The 20382-nt window shown below is 27.0% G+C and overlaps 1 protein-coding gene across 1 annotated transcript; it reads right to left on the reverse strand.

Annotated features, from left to right (window-relative positions):
* Nucleotides 1-2304: 2304 nt before the first annotated feature.
* Nucleotides 2305-7502, reverse strand: LOC137828266 (serine/threonine-protein kinase 54). Its single transcript, XM_068634757.2, has 7 exons — nucleotides 7394-7502; nucleotides 4262-4580; nucleotides 3724-3845; nucleotides 3378-3577; nucleotides 3120-3294; nucleotides 2860-2994; nucleotides 2305-2622 (listed from the first exon to the last, which is right to left on the reverse strand). Exons 2-7 carry the CDS (start codon nucleotides 4563-4565, stop codon nucleotides 2416-2418), a joined length of 1143 nt encoding a protein of 380 aa, XP_068490858.1. The 5' UTR covers nucleotides 4566-4580; nucleotides 7394-7502; the 3' UTR covers nucleotides 2305-2415.
* Nucleotides 7503-20382: the final 12880 nt, after the last annotated feature.

Genomic DNA, 20382 nt, shown 5'->3' on the forward strand with positions numbered 1-20382 from the left:
AATAATATTATACCAAAATCATGTTATCACAAAACTATTATTATATAAAACATTAAGCAAAGCCAATTTTAGGATAAACAGGAATAGGGATATTTAATAATTATTTAATTAACTAAAAGGATTAGAAAACTTTGTTATTTTTTTTAAATGCAAACTTTGATTTAGGTTTTATTGTATATGTGGGGTGTCAAAGTAGTTTGGCACATAGTACTTAAAAGAAGTGAAGACGAAAGTGATAGCTTATACGTCGTAATAACCTATATGAGTTGTGACTGTGGCTTTTATGCTTTAGAATTTTTGTAACATCTTAAATAATTGACATGTACTATCAAATATAAAATATATGCATCAGTTTATGCTTATCATTAAACATGTCGTTTTCTTAATCTGTACCAACAGGAACGTCCAAAGATGAGATTGAAGGATGTTTTTGAAGAAAAAACATAAAAGAGGTTAATGTATTAATGTATCTCAGGTTTTCAAACTATATTTATTCAAGATTAAAAGAAAGAATAATAAAAATAAGTTAAAATCAACATCAAAATGAAAGAGGTTAATGTATTAATGTATCTCAGGTTTTCAAACTATATTTATTCAAGATTAACTTTAACAAACAATTGATTTATTTCTTTACTGATCCAATTCCTTAAAAAAAAACTATGACAAAAATATTAGTTTATTTATCTAGTACAAATTTAATTATGAAGACTAATAGGACTATTATTTGTTTCGATCGATATATATTGTTTTTCTCACTTTTTTATTCGTTTGACTAACTTTTTCTTCCTCGACTCTTATTTCTCTCCTTCAATTAAGTTATTTTTCCCTTGTTTACTTTTAAGCAGGAGGACACCCACAAAATGTGTTCCGATATTTAAGTGAGTATTTGATATTCGATGTAATAAATACGAATAATGACGTACATTTTTCTTAAAAATTGGGGTTATTTATATGTTTGTAACCCTATCACAGTGTATGAGTCATGATTAAGGATCAATTACCTAGTTTTCCTTATAACTTAGTTTTATCAACTATCTTTTGATCATTAATGTATTTTGAACATATTGATCATCGAGATTCGGATATCTTGCGATTTGTCTGATTCTAATCGGTAAAGATGTTTCCAATTGATTATCAACGTACATGTACAAAATTCCTTCCATGAATTAATCTAATCTATCATTTTCTTATGGTTGCTAATTATCTTACAAGAGGTATTACCAATAACATTATTGATATATTTATTTTTGTTGTTTCATGAGATTATAGTAATTTTATTATAAAGAAAGAAGGTATTTGTAAACTATTTTACTAGTATGAGTGACACTGATTTGTATTATTTGTGTTTTTATATGTAAAAGAAATATTTTGAATTTTGCAGTACCATGTATGTGGCCGAACTTACGTCCATCTGGAGAGTTGGGGATAAAGACAATGAGGCAACCAAACTTTAGAATTGGTCTTGAAAATGATAACTTTGCATTGAAGTGATTGAAATGAACCTCTCCACTGAAACAGTCTAGGTCTGTTCCTCTCCATTATGTTAAAGTAAAATAATGGTATTTGTGGAAGACAACTGAAGAAAGGTTTTTACTTCAGTGGGTGACACCACCATATCATAAAAAAAGGTAGGAAAAAAAACTATGGTCCCCTTTTATATAATATTTTTTAATAAAATGTTTTCTGGATATGCCTTTCACAAAATTACTCTTGTAAAAAAGTGGACATAACTTGACAAATAACTAAATATTATTATGAAAACAATTTCAAAAAGGGTATATAAATATTTCTAAGATCATGAGGATAAACTGAATATACTTTTATTGTTTTCATCACGAACTTCAAATTTAACAGGGACTTCCTAATTAAGCCTTTAATTCTAATATCACCTTGTACTTACATGACATTAAAATTGCAAGAAAAAATAATAAACAAATCTCTTTTATATTTAAATGTTTTATACTATAAATATATATATATATATGATAATAAAAAATGTAAATATATATTAAATAAACAAATAATTTACAGTTTAATGAACAATAAAATATTTTATTATATTAAAAGAATAATCTAATTTTAATAAATCTAAAAGAATACAATTCTTTAAAATAAATTTAATCAAACTTATATCTCCATTTATTTTTTATAAGCTTAAAAATATTTTATTTTTATAAATAAAGTTTTGGATATTTTTTATTACAGGTCCATGGAAATGAAAGGATTATGAAGCAATGTTCTCTACAATGTATAATATATATTTTTATTAATAATATAATATCTAAGAAACGAGGAGTTCCCTGCTTCAGCTAAATATTGAAAATGAGAAATTGGAAGCTACTATGACTATAGATTGGCATAGGCTATGACCTCCCTGATGTACACATAAACTTATCAGGGATTTGAAGCTGAGTACTAGGAACAAGGAGAAGGTAAAAAACAAAAAAAACGTGGATTTTTATCCTTCCGTATCATTCCACCTCCTTTGCTTGTGTCAATTGCTTCCAACATTTCCACCACCTCATGCATTTCTGGACGCCTCTCTGGTTTTGCATCCCAGCATTTTCGTATGATGTTTGCTAGGGCACTTGGCCAACTTCTAGGAATATCAGGTCGTAAATGCTGTGCAAGAAAATATGATCATGACCATTACATTGGGAAAATATTCTGTGTAAACATGTAATCACTTTAATCACTATGCACATAATTTACTGATAGATGTTGCATAAGTGTATCAGGAAAGTATTCTATGATTAAAATATGTTTTCAAATGAATCCAGAAGTAGATATCATAATCAAAGTATTGAGGTGATGAATCAACCATAACTAAGTCACCTTGGATCCATTTTATGAACTGACCTGATTAATAACTGCACATGACACTGTAGCAAGGCTCAGCTTTGAAAACGGTACATTACAGGAATAAATTTCCCACAAGCAAATGCCAAAACTATAGACATCGCATTTTCTGTTGTAAGGCTTGCCATTTAAAACCTACAAGAACAAATATTAAAGAAAATTATCTAGATGGGATTTGAAACGAATAGCACTTTCATATGCAACCATCCTATGGAATTGAACTGCATAATATAGAGAAAATTGGAAAGCGAGATCAATACCTCTGGTGCCATATATCCATAGGTTCCAGTTTCACTTGTCATCTCACTTTGGTTGATAGCTTCAATACGAGCAACTCCAAAATCAGCTATTTTCAAATTTTTATTACAATCTAACAACATATTATCAGGTTTTACATCGCGGTGAACGATTTTCTTTGAATGTAGATAACTAAGACTGCAGCGGAAAAAATGAGTTTCAGTGAGGGGGAGAAGAGTATTGACATTAACAATTGTAAAGGTAAATGCTACGTGACTCACCCTCTAGAGAGGTCCAAAGCCAGCTGAATCACAACCTCGTATGGAAGTTTGTCCTGCCTATTTCTAGACAAGTATTGTTTCAATGTTCCACCAGGAAGAAACTCAGCAATTACACAACAAGTTTTGGAAGGAATAGAATTTTGACCATAGGTTGGTAAGGGAATCATGAGATTTGAAGTAGCGATTGAAGCTCCAATAAACTGATGGAAGAAAGATACGAACAAATTGAAAACTTTTACTAACTTTTTAAAGAAAGGAAAAATTAAACACAAGTTGCATGCAAAATTTGCCAAGTAGAAGTCATGAAAATAAACATGAGATGAGAGTGCGAAGACAAAATTTGTACTTTTGTGACATTTGGATGATCAAGCTTTTGCCATATAGTTACCTCCTGCCAAAATGATGCCCGTAATGAGGCAATTTTAGCAGCAGGGGCAACACCATCTTCACCCCAGTCCAGGACTTTCACTAGAAAATTCAACAAGTTAGAATTTCTTCAAACATATAAAATGCTCAAAACCAAGACTTCTAAGTGTTTTTTTGTGCAAAGGAGGAACAAATAACCTTGACTTGAATCACTAGGTAATCAACTTCAAAAAAATGAAGTGCATATCATATATTTGAAACACAAGTCAGAAAGTAGTGAGTGCAAGTATTTAAAAAATCAACAGTAAACAAAACTCAAGATGTACATTTACTAAAGTGGCTACATTCTTCACACCATCATCCATCTCCCACAACTAATTAACCAACCACAAAAACAATTTCTCAACATGCACAGACCTTGAAAGTATACAGAACTACACTTTAATTTCTCTTCATTACGTTTTTTTTTTCTTTTTTACAGCACCAAAAAGCAGACAATCAGTATAAGAATACAATACCTGCAACATCTTGGCTATCATAGGTACCCCTGTAGACAGTACCATAGGTTCCATTAGCTACAGAATAATGTATATCCAACTTGGCCAAATCAATCTCCCATGTCTCTTTAGGCCTTTTTGCTGCAACGCTTTTGGAAAAAATCTTGCTCAAGTGTTTTTCTAGCATGACATCCAAATTCCTCAAATAAAATTTATCAGAACTAAAAAACATGCTTTTGCTGCTAAGATTTTCACTACTGATCTTTGAATTCAAAACTCCAGATTCCACTTCCATCTTAGGTGAAACCCCACTTTCTGAATGCATCTCGAATTTGCACAACTGAGGCAATGATAAAATTAATTAGAAAAAAGAAAAAAAAAATGTAATCATGTCGTTACAGTTCTTCAAATTCGAGCACCTCTAAATATAATATCTTCTCTACTTATTCTGTTTGGAAAAAACTAACAGATGGAGGATAAACATTAATATATTATTATACTTGATAAATAATGGATGAGCTAGCAAATAAAATTATAAGTGATAGCCAAATCAATAGTTGAAATAAACTGTTGTTGCAGATCCCACATCGATAGATAAGGACATTTCATTGTATATAAGTGGGTGCAAACCTCAACCTTATGAGCCGGTTTTATGATTTTATGGGGTTGAGTTAGGCTTAAAGTCCACTTCGTAATATGGTATCAGAGCCATTTCGATCATATCCTACCAAGTGTGCAAACCTCAACCTTATGAGCCAGTTTTATGGGGTTGAGTTAGACTTAAAGTCCACTTCGTAATAACTGTAAATATAAAATATATAACTTAAAAAGTATAAGTTGTTTCTCTGACTCGAAATTCAAAATGAAAAACAAAATCATAGTACAAGAATTATAAAATAAATTTACAATATCTCATAAAGAGAATTGCATACCAATCTTCTACGAATATGAAGAAACAGAATTCGTGATCAAATTGAAAAAAAATAAATTCAAGAATTTTGAAAGTTGAAAACGGAGAAACTATGAACCATACATGAAGCAAAACATATTTTGAGATCTTTGGATAAGGAAAACTTATAAAAATATTAAAGCTTCTATGTTTAAAAAAACAAAGCATTAGAATTTTATTAGTTTTTTTTTTAATTTTCTTTGTTGTAATTCTTTCATTTAACTTTATAAGTAAGACTAAACTCATTTAGGTTGATTATCTTGTAATTTTCCAATGAAATTTGATTTTTGTGCAATTAAAGTTTTGTTCTTGTGTTAAATATGTGGTCTCTTTGGGAATTGTTTTTTTAACACAAATTGATAATTCAGTTTTTTCTTTAATTAATTTTTTGTTTACTTTTTTGAAGTACTTAAGTTAGTGGGGAATAGTAAGATTAGATTGTTATTGGATGATATATTTTTAATCAATTCAATTTTGTTTAAATGATTGATTGAATAATAGATTTATCAAGGGATGAATAATTCCTTTTACAACTTTAGAGTCTCTACTTACTTTATTTCTTGTTCCACAACAATCTCAACTCCTTTTCATTTTCATAACCTTTTTTTTTATTGTAAATAAGTTTTGAATACTAAATACTAGATTCATGAAAATATGACTTAGACGATTTACGCTGAATATAATTTTAATTTGAGTGCAAAAGACTTAGACAATTTACGCTGAATATAATTTTAATTTGAGTGCAAAACAACTGATATCACCTATCTACATGTATTTTTATAAAATCATATAGTTCTATTGTATATAATTTATTTAAATACTTAAATGATTTGTTATCTTCAAAAACTATAATATTAATTTTTTTATTTATAAATTATAATTTATTAAATAAAATAAAATTATAAAATTAAAAAGGCATGGTCATGTGATGCTATTATTTTATATAGTCCACAAGATAAGTTAAGATATACACGAGCAAAAGGTACGGAGAGTTAGAGTTATTTTATTTTATTAGTGAGAAAACTGAATAAATTACTTGCTAAAAGTTCAAATAACGTTTCAAATTACAATAAAAAAATCCTAAAAAGCTATAAGATAGAAAAACTAGCATCGATCTCATTCGATTTAGTAAAAAAATAGCTATTCAATTTTGAATAGCCAAACAAAACTTAAACTAACAAGTTTTTCATATAATCTTCTAAATATTATAATAAAAATATATAATAATTATTAATATTCCTTAAATATAAAAAAAAAATTGAAAGGCTGATACAAATATTATCCATGAAATTTTTTTATTGGAGATCCTCTTATATTTATATATAAAAGAGAGAGAGAGAGAAAATTAATTAACCTTTAAAATTGAATTTAAGTTTTAAGAGGATAACAGAAATTATATAATTAAAATAGTGTATATAAATGTGGTTGATGACCTAATTTTTTGGATTGAGTTAGTGGAAAATCCAAACAAATTGTAAAGACTAATAAATTATATTTTTTGTTAAAATAAAAAAATGAAAATATCGTTAGATCGAGAAAGACAGTAAAAACTTGCATTCAATTACTCACGAATCAAATCAATAAGAATCGAGTCCCAACAATCTATCCTGCATGATTCAAACCAACAATTTTCTCTCCTGAACAACAACAACCAATTCTATTCACTATCCACATTATCAAAACAAAACGTTGATTCAGGAAAAGGCCAAAACCATCAATCGGAAAATCAGAAAACCCGATTCACACCATAACATGAACGCATCTTAAGGGTAAGAAACCTAAACTCAACAATGTAACACTGGGATTTATAACATAAAAGTTCCCATTGTAGTCCATTCTATTGTTTTGGTATAATTATATATTTCGGATCAACACTAAAAGGGAAAGGGACATTGTTATAATTATACATTTCGGATCAGCACTAAAGAGGAAAGGGACGTAGAAGAACCTAAACTCTTAGGTTTCCGAAAACGCCATGAAATTTCTCTCAAACTATTCACCTCAATTCCAATTATACCTCAGAAGTTAACATCAAACTATTGATATTTCATCCTATGTACTGAATCTGTATGCATTTACTAAAGGATAAACAAAAGAACCCTAAAACATACGCACACTAGAAAAAACGATTGACGCTTAACATAGATAGAAAGTACGTATCACATTTTGACGTAGAAAAAGAGTGCATGAAGGAGAAAAGGTACCTTGGAGCAGTGGCGTGGCTTAAGAGTCAAAGGTTGAACAGAAGTGAATGCGAGAATGCAGAGATTGATCAAAACGAAATTGAGAGAAGGAAAAGAGTAACGCTTACAAATCTACAATTAATAGCGAGAAGAGAGAAGCGTGTGTATATCCCTTTAAATTTAAATAAATGTGGCGGAGATTACAATTTTATCATTCACTTTCATATTGTTTTAAAAAGATACCACAATATTTATATCAAAAAATACTCAAGTATTCTCTTCATATATTGTTTTAATTAAAGAATCGTTATTTTTTTTATTTAAATAAATGTGATAAGTGGTTTATTTTTGGATTTTATACCGTTACGTACTCAAGGTAAGTGGTTTTAATTATGTTTTTTTAGATTAGATCGGGTCAGATTAAATTTTCTTTATCCAATTAATATTAGATTGAGGTTGAGAATTTGGTATTCTTTATACGTTGTAAAGAATATTGAAAAATATATTACATTTGAAATTCTTTTATGAGTTAACAAATCAAAATATTTTTAATTATGTAATTACGTACTGGAAAGAAAGGGTTAAGATGTTATGGTTCAAGGATGGATATCGAAATACCGCTTTTTTCCATGCTGTGGTCAAAAGGAGAAATAATTCTAGTGGGATTCATCGTCTACGAATTGATAATGAGGTTACGGAGGATCCTAAAATCATTGAGGATCATATTTTGGACTTTTATAAAAATATTTATGCTAAGTCTATTTCTAATGTTCTGGATACTGGTAATATGGAAGATTTTATTGGTACTTATATTCCTGCGATGGTTTCCTCTGAGGAGAATATGATGTTGATTAAATGTCCTGATTTTTCTGAAATCAATAATGTTGTTTTTAATCTTAACGGTAATAGTGCTCCTGGTCCTGATGGTTTTGGTGGTGTTTTCTATCATTCTTGCTGGGAAATTATTGGGACAGATGTTTGTAATGTTGTTCAACAGTTCTTTAAACAAAATTGGGTTCTCCCTGGAATGAACAGTAATGTGGTATCTCTTATTCCTAAGATTCAGGGTGCTGATTCCATTAAAGATTATAGGCCAAATGTTGTTGCTAATTTCAAATTTAAAGTTATTTCCAAGATATTGGCGGATAGGCTTGCTCTTGTGGCTACTAGAATCATTTCTCCTAATCAATATGAGTTTGTGCAGGGTAGACAGATTCAGGATTGCATTGGTATTGCTTCTGAAGCTATTAACATGCTTTCTAAAAAGGTTAGATGAGGTAATGTGGCTTACAAAGTTGATATTCATAAAGCTTTTGTGGCTGCTAGAATCATTTCTCCTAATCAATATGAGTTTGTGCAGGGTAGACAGATTCAGGATTGCATTGGTATTGCTTCTGAAGCTATTAACATGCTTTCTAAAAATGTTAGAAGAGGTAATGTGATTTACAAAGTTGATATTCATAAATCTTTCGACACTCTGAATTGGAAGTTCTTATTATTAGTTTTGAAACGCTTTGGTTTTCACCCCTTGTTTGTCAGTTGGATTAGTACAATTCTCCGTTCAGCTATGCTTTCTATCAGAATAAGTGGTAGTTTGGTGGACTTTTTTCTCTGCAGTCGAGGTGTAAGACAAGGTGATCCGTTGTCTCCTTTACTTTTCTTTCTTGCAGAGGAAGTTCTTAGTAGAGGTATCTCTAAGCTTGTGAATGATAAGAAGATTTTAAATATGGCTAGTCCGAAAGGTTATCTCACTCCCTCTCATATTTTGTATGCTGATGACATTTTTATTTTTTGTAGGGGGATATTAAGTCTCTTTGAAATTTGAGTACTTTTATTAAAACATATGGTGATTTTTCTGGTCAATATATTAATAACTCTAAAAGTAGTTTCTTCACCATGGATAATTCTCCTAGATTTGTCACCAAAATTCAAAATATTCTTTCTTGTAGTCATGGTTGTTTGCCTTTCAATTATTTAGGAGTGTCTATCTTTGTTGGTGCTCCAAAGTGTCGATTTCTTAAACCTTTGGCTAATAAAGTCAAATTGAAGCTAGCATCTTGGAAATGTCAATCTCTTAGCATGATGGGTCGGATCCAGCTAGTCAATACATTGATTACTGGATTTCTAGCTTATAGTTTTAATATGTATAAATGGCCTGTTTCACTTATTAAGCAAGTTGAGAAGTGGTGTCAGAATTTTATTTGGACTGGTGATATTATGAAAAAAGGTATCGCTACCGTTAATTGGGCCAAAATTTGTTCACCTCTTGAAGATGGAGGCTTAAATATTATTAATCTTCATAATTAAAATAATGCATATCTTCTTAAGCTTGCTTGGAACTTTGCTTATGGCAACAAACCTTGGTCTTTACTCTTGAAAGTCAGAGTTCTTAAATCAAAATACGAGTTTATAATGGTTTATAGATCCTCCTCTCTTTGGCTTGGAATTAAGCAATTTTATTCTATCATACTTGATTATACTTCTTGGACTGTTGGTACAGGTTCTTTTATTAATTTCTGGAATGATAAATGATGTTCTACTACTTCTTTAGCAAATATTGCAGGGTTATCTGATGGGGCTAGCATTCCGAATACAGTCTCTCAATTTTGGTCAGGTTATGATTGGAATATTCCCTTATCTTTACAGCAGATGCCGCAGTTTTTTAATCATATCATGGTTAGAGAGGAACAAGATATTCCTAATTGGACTCTAAATGAGTCTGGTCGTTTCACTCTTAAATCGGCAAGGACTTTTTTCTTGGAACCAGGAGTTCCATGTGATTGGGGTAAGTTCATTTGGTCTTCATCTATTCCGCCTTCCAAAACTCTAATACTCTGGAAAAAATTTCATGGGCGATTTCCTACATATCAGCATATTCAGAATAAGGGTTTGCATATATGTTCTATGTGTACGCTTTGTGAAAAGCATGAAGAATCTATTCAACATCTATTTTTTGAATGTTCTAATGCATTACATATTTGGAGTTGGGTTCGGCAGATTTTTCTTACTTTCTTATTTCTCTAATAAGGATGATCTTCTTTCTTTTATTAAGAGTGATGATAGTCATTTGGTTAAATTGATTAAGCTTGTTGTGACAACCTTTTATATATGGATGATATGGCGTATGAGGAATTATGCTAGATTTCAAGATAAGATTGAGGTTTCTAAGGCTATTTCGGTAATTAAAGATCTAACTTGTCTAGTGGGAAATTTGTCTAAAGCTTCAATGAAGAATGATATGTTGGATTTCAACGTGATTAAGTTTTTTGGTATTATTAAGACTCGTAGTGAGAAAGTTTTTCGTCCTCTTCCTGTTAAATGGGAATTTCCTTCACCAGGTTGGGTTAAAATTAACACGGATGAGGCTGCTAGGGGTATCCTGGTCTTGCTACTTGTGGAGGTATTTTTCGTGGGAGTATGGGAGAATTTATTGGTGCTTTTTCAGGGTTTCTTGAAGTTCAGACTGCTTTGGTTGCTGAGTTTTATGGAGTTATACATGCTATGCAGGAAGCTCAAAAGATGAGACTTACTAATGTTTGGCTTTAATGTGATTTTGTCTTGGTTTGTGCTACGTTTACTGCTAGGACTAATGTTCCATGGATGCTTCGTAATCGATGGAATATTTGTCTTAATTACTGTAGGACAATCAGGTTTAGGGTTACTCATATTTTTCGTGAGGGGAATGCATGTGCTGATAAGTTGACTAATTTAGGGTTCATTCATAGAAAATCATTTCATTGGTATAATAGACTTCCATCCTTAGAATTCTTTATGAATAAGTATAGTCTACCTATGTATCGTTTTTGTTAACATGTGGGTTTTGGTCTAGTGCCCCCATATTTTTGTATTTTCTTTCTTTTTCTTTTTTTAATAATACTTTTTTCATGTGATGACAGATGATTGTTATTACTTGAAGTGTCAGTCTGACTGAGATGTCAAGTTGCATACTGATGCCTAACATGAAAACTTTTATAAAAGAAACGGTCAAATATTATTCTCAACTCAAATAAATTAACTCGATTAAAAATTATAGTAATCTCAACTGAATATATTGTTCAACCATGCATGTTCATTAACTTATCTTTAATTGCATTTTTTTTTCTCTACTAGGATTTTTTTAATAATTTTGTTGTAATCTTGCACTGGACTAAAAGATATAATGTATCATCATATATATTTTTTAAATTCAATTATTTTAATATTTTTAATAATATTCTTACAAATTATATATTCTTAAATTATGTTTTTTTTTTAAATAAAAGCTTCCATGTTAGGTATCACTATGCAACTTAAGATTTCAGCTAGGCTGACACCTCAAGTTACAACAATCATTTACCATCACATGAAAAAAATATTATTGAACAAAAAAAATACAAAAATACGGGGACTATACCAAAACCCATATGTTAACAAAAACGATAAACGATACATAGGTAGACTATACCTATTCATAAAGAATTCTAAGAATAGACAAGGTGGAAGCCTATTATCTTAAATTATGTTTTTTTAATATAATTAAAATTATATGTTTTCGATAGTTATTTATATGAAGTGTTTATAATTTTAAACATAAAAAATCGGATGGATCACATAAAAGAATATTTTTACTAATAAGAAACTCGTAATATAATTAAACAATTTTCATTACAGATTTTCTAGTAAACTCACTAACAAAACACTATCATCAATTCATCTTTTTTTTTTTAACTTTGATTTCTGTTTTTGTCAGTTTATAAACTTAAGAAAATTACTAGTATCAAAAATTAATCTATTATTTTTTAAAAAAAATTAATTTAAATTTAAAAATTAGTAGTTAAAATCTTGATTTTATATCAATTTAAAAATTAATTTAATTTTTTTATTAATAATAAAAAATACTTTTAATACCAATAATTTTTTAATTTTTAAAATAATATATAATTTAAACATAATTAATTTTTTTTCTAAATTTAATTATTATTTAATAATTTTTTGTAGCGTAAAAATATAATACTATAAAGATCCAGTTTATCGTACAAAATATATCTTAAATAATATATCTTGCGGAAACCTTAAAATAATATTAAAAGAGTCGACAAATAATTTAATGATAATTAAATTCTAGATATATTATCTTTTAACTTTTAAGGGTCGTCTTCTAAGATTTATTATCTAAGTTAAGTCGCCAATTTTTTTTTATTTTTTGCTATTAGAAGCTAATATTAATGGTTATTGAAATTCATATTTCATTTTTAGACTGTTTAAATGAGAACATGAGAGGTGGAAAAGTTATATAATTAATTTTTTAATGAAATTTAACTCTAACAATATATTTTAATTTTACAGTTGACCTTTGCTCTTCTATTCTTCTTTTTTTTCCTTATAATTACTATCGAAAATATATGTGATGTTCGTAACGTTCTTTTTATACATTCTGATATTATTTATTTTTTGCTCTCTCTCCTTTTTTTTCCCTTATGAATACTATAAAAATCATATGACATTCGTAAAGTCCCTTTTAATACACTTTGATAATTTTTTATATTATACTTTTTCTACTACATGTACATTTGCTTATTGTTTAGAGAGAAATGATGGTTTTTATTCATCTATAATTATTTTATTTCATTTTACTAATTTCTTATAACATATTGATTAAGGTATTGACATGGATGATAGTAAACATATAAAAAGTGATTATTATTCATCATTTTACTATGTCTAAAACTTTTATTATTCAGAATTAGCAATATTTTAACTGATTTCTAAAGAAATTACAGTAATGAGTATAGAGAAGGGATTTTGAAAGTTTACTCTCTACGTCTATTTAAGTTGTTTTTTTTTTTTTTATAATATACAATCGGCAAAAGAGTGAATGGAGAATAAATATCATCTAAATATTATTAAAAAATATAAAAATTATCTTTTACAATTTCATCAATATAATTCATTTTTATTTTATATTAAAAATGTTTAAATTAATTTATAATGACTATTCAAGATAAATGAGTTTATCACAAAATTGTCTTATATTTACGTTCAATGTCAAACCTCCAACTACAATGTCTTCATATACGTATTTTTTCATAATCTTATTACACTTGCATAATTTTTATATTACTTTTATATTTTTCATTTATTGAATAAAATAAATAAAACTTATTAAATAAAATAAATAATAAATATTATAATAAAAAATGATAGCTACATAAGTGATATAACATAAGTAATATAATATAATTAAATAAAATAGAGCAATAGGTAAATGAAGATAAATAAAATAACTATGTTAATACTATATATAAATTAAATAATATAATAAATAATAATGAAATAATGTGTAACAAAAAATAAATTAAATAATATAATAAATAAAATAGACTTGTACTTGATTAAAAATAAGTTAAATAATATAAATAAATAAAATAGTCAAATATAAAATTAAATTAAATAATATAAATAAATAAAATAGTCAAATATAAAATTAAATTAAATAATATAAATAAATAAAATGATAAATTAAATAATATACATAAATAAAATATTCTACTGTAACTGATAATAATATAAATAAAATGAATAATTATATAATTAAATAATATAATAAAATAAAATATAAATCGAAGATAAATTAATAATATAAATAAAATAAAGATAAACTAAATAATATAATTAAAAAAATAAAAATAAAAAAATAAATTAAATAATATAAATAAATTAAATTAATACATAATTGAAAATCAATTAAATAATATAAATAAATAAAATTAAAATTAAAGATAATTAAATGAAAAAAATATTAGAAATACTCAATGAAAAAAGAAATTTATAAAATAAATAAATAAGGGTATTTTCTTACTCTATTTTTTTCTTATCTTTCCTATTTCCTATCTTTCTTTCTATCTCTACCTTTCTCTCTCTTTCTCTTTTAGAATTTTTCACCTTTATATGCTTCATTTCATCCAATATACAGGTAAATTATTATTTTTACTTATTTTAAATATTTTTAATAATGGAGAAGAATTTTTCTTTTCTTTCTTATCTCAAACATGAAGAAGAGATTTTTATCTCTTCTTACATAGATAAGGTTGCATTTAATTTTTTATAATTAATTTTTAACATTTTTAATAGTAGGTCTTATAATATTTAAAATAAAAGCAAATATTTAAATAGTTATAAAATAATATAATTTGACACATTGTATTCGAAAATATTACATTATAAATTTTAAAATGTTCCCCTTACATAAAGAAATTTCATCCTCAAAATTTTTATTGACTAAAATAGATGTGTTTTAATTGATGAAATTAAAATTTTATAATTGAATTAGGTTAAGAAAATTATTTGACTATATTTTAATTTAAGAAAAATCCAGTGAGGTATTCATTATAGGAATTTCCGTAAATTGATTAGTGATATATTAGTTATTTTAGAACTAATTTAACCACTGATGATTAATTAATGAATCTATGTGAAAAATCGGTCCATTTCAATTCTCTTAAAGTTTGTTTTAAATTACCTTTACAATTTCGATGTTCATTTTGTTTATCTTTCATTCACTAATAACATAAAACATATATTTTTAAGTTTGAATCATCATAATGAATAAAATTGTAATTTTATGATCTTCGCCATTGATCACACCCCACCTTTAATTTCAACGGTCGCCATTGATCTTCGCCATTGATCACTACCGCAACTCGCAATATATTTTTAATCTTTTATTAATTTATAGTTTGATATTTTTAAATATAACTAAATATTTTTATTTATTATTTCACCATGGAGTAAAAATATTGATCTTATTCTATAGTCAACTTTAATACCTTTGTCCATATGTTTCCTTATTTATTTACTTCAAGTAAATAATAAATAATTAGTCTTTATATATATTTTTTAATTGTTATATTTGTACTGAAATCTTGTTATTGCAATTAAATTTACGATTAAGAAATAATAAAGAACTTTCTAAAAAAAATCATTTTTTTTAATTTATACAGGCCAACTTACATCCTCAAACCATAAATTCCGTATAGTTTTTAGTGCTTGCGGAATAAAATTCATTTTAAACCTATTAAGTGATGAATGAAAAACACATTGCGACGAGTTTGACTAAAATATAAATATACTAAGTATAACTATTAATAGTTATAATAGGCTTAGTTAAATTTTAAATAATTTACTAATTTAGATAATTTAATTAATTTGTTTTTAAAATAATTTATTTTATTACTTATTTAATATTTTTATTTTTGTTTAAGTACTCTTTTATTTGATTTTTGTTATTGACGAAATATTATGACTATGGCTTCCATTTTTATATCTTTAACTCATTATTTTATTATTTTCTTTTCCAATGTCCTTTAATTTGTTGTTAATTTTTTTTTTCCTTTCTAAAATTAAGTTGACCGACGAACAGAAAGAAATTAAAAAAAAAAATGAAAGAATAAGTTAATTTACAAATTCAAGATAAGAAAATGAAAATAAGAACTACCTCATATAGTTAATGACAAAATTAAAATGTTTTAAACAAAAAATATTTTAACTGCTTAATAAAATAATATTTTTAATAAAAAGTTAATTAAAAATACTTATGATCTATGATACCATGATATATAGCCATATAAATTATTTCTATATTTAATCCATTATTGATTCGGATTAGTAAGAAAAAGTGGACCGGCCCATTAGATTGCAAAAACTTTGAATGGGCTAGTAATTTCGTAGTTAAGCCTGTATAACTTAATGGCTTCGGCTATTTACAGTTTCTCATTTTCTAAATACAGTCCTTTACAATTTTTATATGTAAAATTACTTAAATATTTTCTTTTTCTTTTTCTCAAGCATCCCTTCTCTCTCATATTCATTTTCGTTCTACTTTTTATATTTATAAGGTTGAGTTAAATTTATTGTTCATTTCATAATATGATATCACAGTCCTCTAAAATTTATCTTAACGACAGTTTCTTAGACTTATCAAGTTATCCGCTATCAAATTATCTATAAATATATAATATTACGTACAAGTTGACATATTTTTAATATAAAAACAGTTGACATATTTTTAATGTAAAGACATTTCATAATATATAAATAACTATGAGTAAGATTTAATTAAATTTAAAGTTAACTTTTTATTATTTCTTTTCTCATAATCTATTTTCTCTCATTTTTCGGTAGGTATGTCTTGGATGTTGTTTTTGTTTTGGGGTTGGGGTTTTTGACGTCTGTCATGTCATGAAGATTGATTCATGCATGCATGGCTCAGGTTGGTGCATTAGGAATTATTCAAAACCACTTCATGTTAAGTCAAAGATATATATCTTGTAAAAAAATATCCCTATAAATAAAATTGCAAGAAACTGCTAGCACAAATGTTAAGTGAACCCATCGGGTTGAATTCGTTTAACTAAATCTAAACAAATGATATTAGCTAAGAAACAAAAAAAAAAAAGTTTTTGTGGATCAATAGAGCAGATTAAAATACATGTCATTAGTGGTGAAAAAGCTATAATTGGAACCTAAACAAATCAGAAAAATGAATACAAAAGGAGACAAACTCTATCTTGGAAAGTTCGTTAGTAACGTGACACTGAGAAAGGAAAGGACTGAAAAAAATATATGTATATAGTTTCACACATATCATAGTCCATAGAAAACTGTTAAGTTACAACCATGTACCATTATTTTCTTTAGTTCTGACATTTTCTCCAGTAACATCGACATTTCCTTTTGGCCCCTTCCAAGTTTTCAAGAGCATACTCCATAGATAGCATATAACAAAGTTAAAAGGAAGACTTTGGTTTCCAAAGAAAAAAGTTACATATGCATAGTAAATGGTCAACTCATCTTTCACATTTAAAAACAGACATCCTCAAAAAAAGAATGGTTTGTAATGCTTATCCGACTGATTTAAGATTGTAATAATTAATAAACAAAACACACATGCATTGCTAACCTCGAAACTTGATTATTTCTCTTTTGTCATCATCGTATCTACCGACAAAATCCATTTCTTCACTAAAGAAAAGCATTCCAATCAAAGTTAAGTAATAAAATGCCAAAAGTTAAGACAGTTTGTATTTGTAGCCATGGGAGATTGTGTAATCTTCCATGAATGATGCATGTGATACAGTTTGCATGTGTTTACGATAGTGTCCTCATTGAAGATTGATTTGGCTTCAGAGTATCGTATAGTTGGAGAGCCTTGCTTCATCTATTACACCTATTATAATCTTGAATCACTTCTATTTCATAAACATTCAAGAAAAGTTACTGCACAATTCAATTATTCAAAAGTCAACTCATATATCTTCGTGACATTATTATTAACTTAAAACAATAAAATTTATAATTTATTTTTATTTATTCTTAAGATTCAGTCATTGCAATTATTATTCGAAGATGACGTTAATATTTTAATCTCTTCCATTGAGTTAATTAGGTCACTTTTCTGAAATATTATATCTTTTAAATTTAAAATTTCATCACGATTTTATTTTTAAAAGACACATATATAAATATATATATCTGAAACTATATTAGATATAATGAAACACTTTTAAAACTTATCTTAGTGATAATATATTGACTCTTTAACATGTTTTTGAGTAAGTATAAGGGAAAAACAACTTCAAACATAAACAAAGCAAAAAGTCACAATGAAACACAATAGTATTTACGTAAGATAAAACACCAAGGGATAAAAAGTCAAGAATAAAAAAACATTGACATTGTTTCTACCACGTTTCATAGAAAAAGAAGTCATCACAATACGACAACGTAAAGATTAAAAAAAAGTATTAAGTTCTGATTTTTTATTTTTTTTTTAGAAAAGTATGTTTGTTGTGTGTGAAATCTTGGCAAACCGAAGGTGATCTATCTTGTAGAAAACTAGTGTCACGGACTTTGATAAATCAAAAATAATATTTTGAATTTATTAAACAAAAAAAAAGTGTTCATTTCAAAGTCCTTTTTAATAAATATAATTATTAGTATATTATGTTGTAAAATAATTTTTTAAAATGTCAAAATATGAGTTCCATAATAGAAGTAAATTGTAAGCTTGACTAGTAGGCGTAGTTATAAGTAGGTATTCCTTCTTTTACCAGCCATAATCTTTTAAGATTCATAACTCCTTATCAGCTACCAATAGGCATATACCAGTACACCTAAAAGTGTGACCTACGTTTGTGTTGTGACTTACGGAATATCAAAATTCAAAAAGTAAATCTTAGAACAACTTTATTCTAAAATCAATTACAGATCCACTTCAACTAACTAGATATATAATATAAAAGCTGAGAATTCTTCACTTAACAAATTGTTTTTCTATATTGATATTGATTTAGAAATAAACTATTAATATGGTATCATACTCTCTCATAACAAATTTGTTAAATTTATCCTATTGTTTGTTATTCAATTATTATTTAACTATTTATAAATATTTAATTTTACTTAAAATATGTATTGCATCAACATAAAAAAATTACAAGAATATCTTATTTCACGTTAATTAGAAATAAGATGATTTTTTTTTTCATTCACTCTTTTGTTAGTGTTAGGATATGGGCTTGGGCCGATGGAATTAAACAAATGGATCATCTTCCGACCTTCAAACTAGCTTTATTGGCTTACGCTTTATGTTGGGGGGCATGTTAGGTCATGGGTCTGACCCCATAGTTGGTCATTTAAAAAAAAAAGACTAAAGGTGGACAGGTTACAATTCGATCTATATGTACCAGATTATGTCCTACATAAACGATCATCTAATAAACAACATCTAATACACAACATATGAAAGTACTCTTATATTCATTATATTTTGTATTCTTACGGACTTGAGCGTTGGAGTGATATCGCAGGAAGGAGCCCCTTATTTTCCAAAAGTTGAATCACTAGAACTTGAAAGTTAAATCACTAGAACTTGAAGGGAGACCATTAGGAGTTCACTCATATTCCGACCAACCTCAAAATAGTAAGAACAGTTTGCAATCTTGTCGTTTTGAATAGGTATAATCACGATATAATAAAAGCACAAATATTTGGAGTGTACGTAAAATGTTCTCAATTTCCATCTTAAACACTGTTCGTAGAAATATTAAAATATACACTGTAGCTTAATACTTTGCTCGGCTTAAAAGTGAAGTAGATGAAAAAAAAGGTAAGAAATAGAATTGAAAATGTATTATTAAGATAAATAAATGTTACAAAAAAAATAAGAAGCAATTTCTCTATGTTAATCTAAATAAATACAACGTGTTGCTACATGGTTTCTGATCAAAACTTTGTTTTGGTATTAAATCTGTATGGATAAAACATTATATAGAATAAAAACACGTTGTTATCTAGTCATTTTTATTTATTATTTTCCTATTTATAATTTTAAATATAATATGATAATTTAGGTTTACTGTTTTTGTTTTTTTGAACATAAAAATATAGGTGTGGACAGATACGTTACTATTATATATGTATAACAAGAAGAAGCTATAAGAACAAATTTTGCGCATCTATCCTCTTTGAGAATATACATACACGAAACTTCTTCGAGAAACGTACATTAAACAAGACAAAAGGAGTAGCAAAGTAGAATAACAAAATCAAACCTTCTTAGCAACTTGCCTTTGTCAACGCAATATAAGAAAAATTCCCAACGACTTCCAATGTATTCCATTCTATATTTTATCTCAACTTTATATTTAAATTTAATTTATAAAGGCATATAATAGCTGGGGATGTTAAGTAAATTTCACCCTATTAATTTTTTATTTTTTTATAAAAACTTTAAGTTAATTATTACTATACAACTTGACATTTCAGCTAGTCTGAAATCTCAATAACAACCATTATTTGTTGAAAAAATTATTATTAAAAAAATAAAAATAAATGAGGAGTAAAACTTCTATGTTAACAAAAATTACACATAGACAAAATATAATTATTCATAAATAATTCTAAGAACAGACTAGATGAAAATCTATTATATTAATGAAATATTTTTTTATAAATAAATCTTAAATTAGACA

This window comes from Phaseolus vulgaris, chromosome 7 (genome assembly GCF_051622355.1).
Source record: "Phaseolus vulgaris cultivar YP4 chromosome 7, ASM5162235v1, whole genome shotgun sequence".
Classification (NCBI taxonomy): Eukaryota; Viridiplantae; Streptophyta; class Magnoliopsida; order Fabales; family Fabaceae; genus Phaseolus; species Phaseolus vulgaris.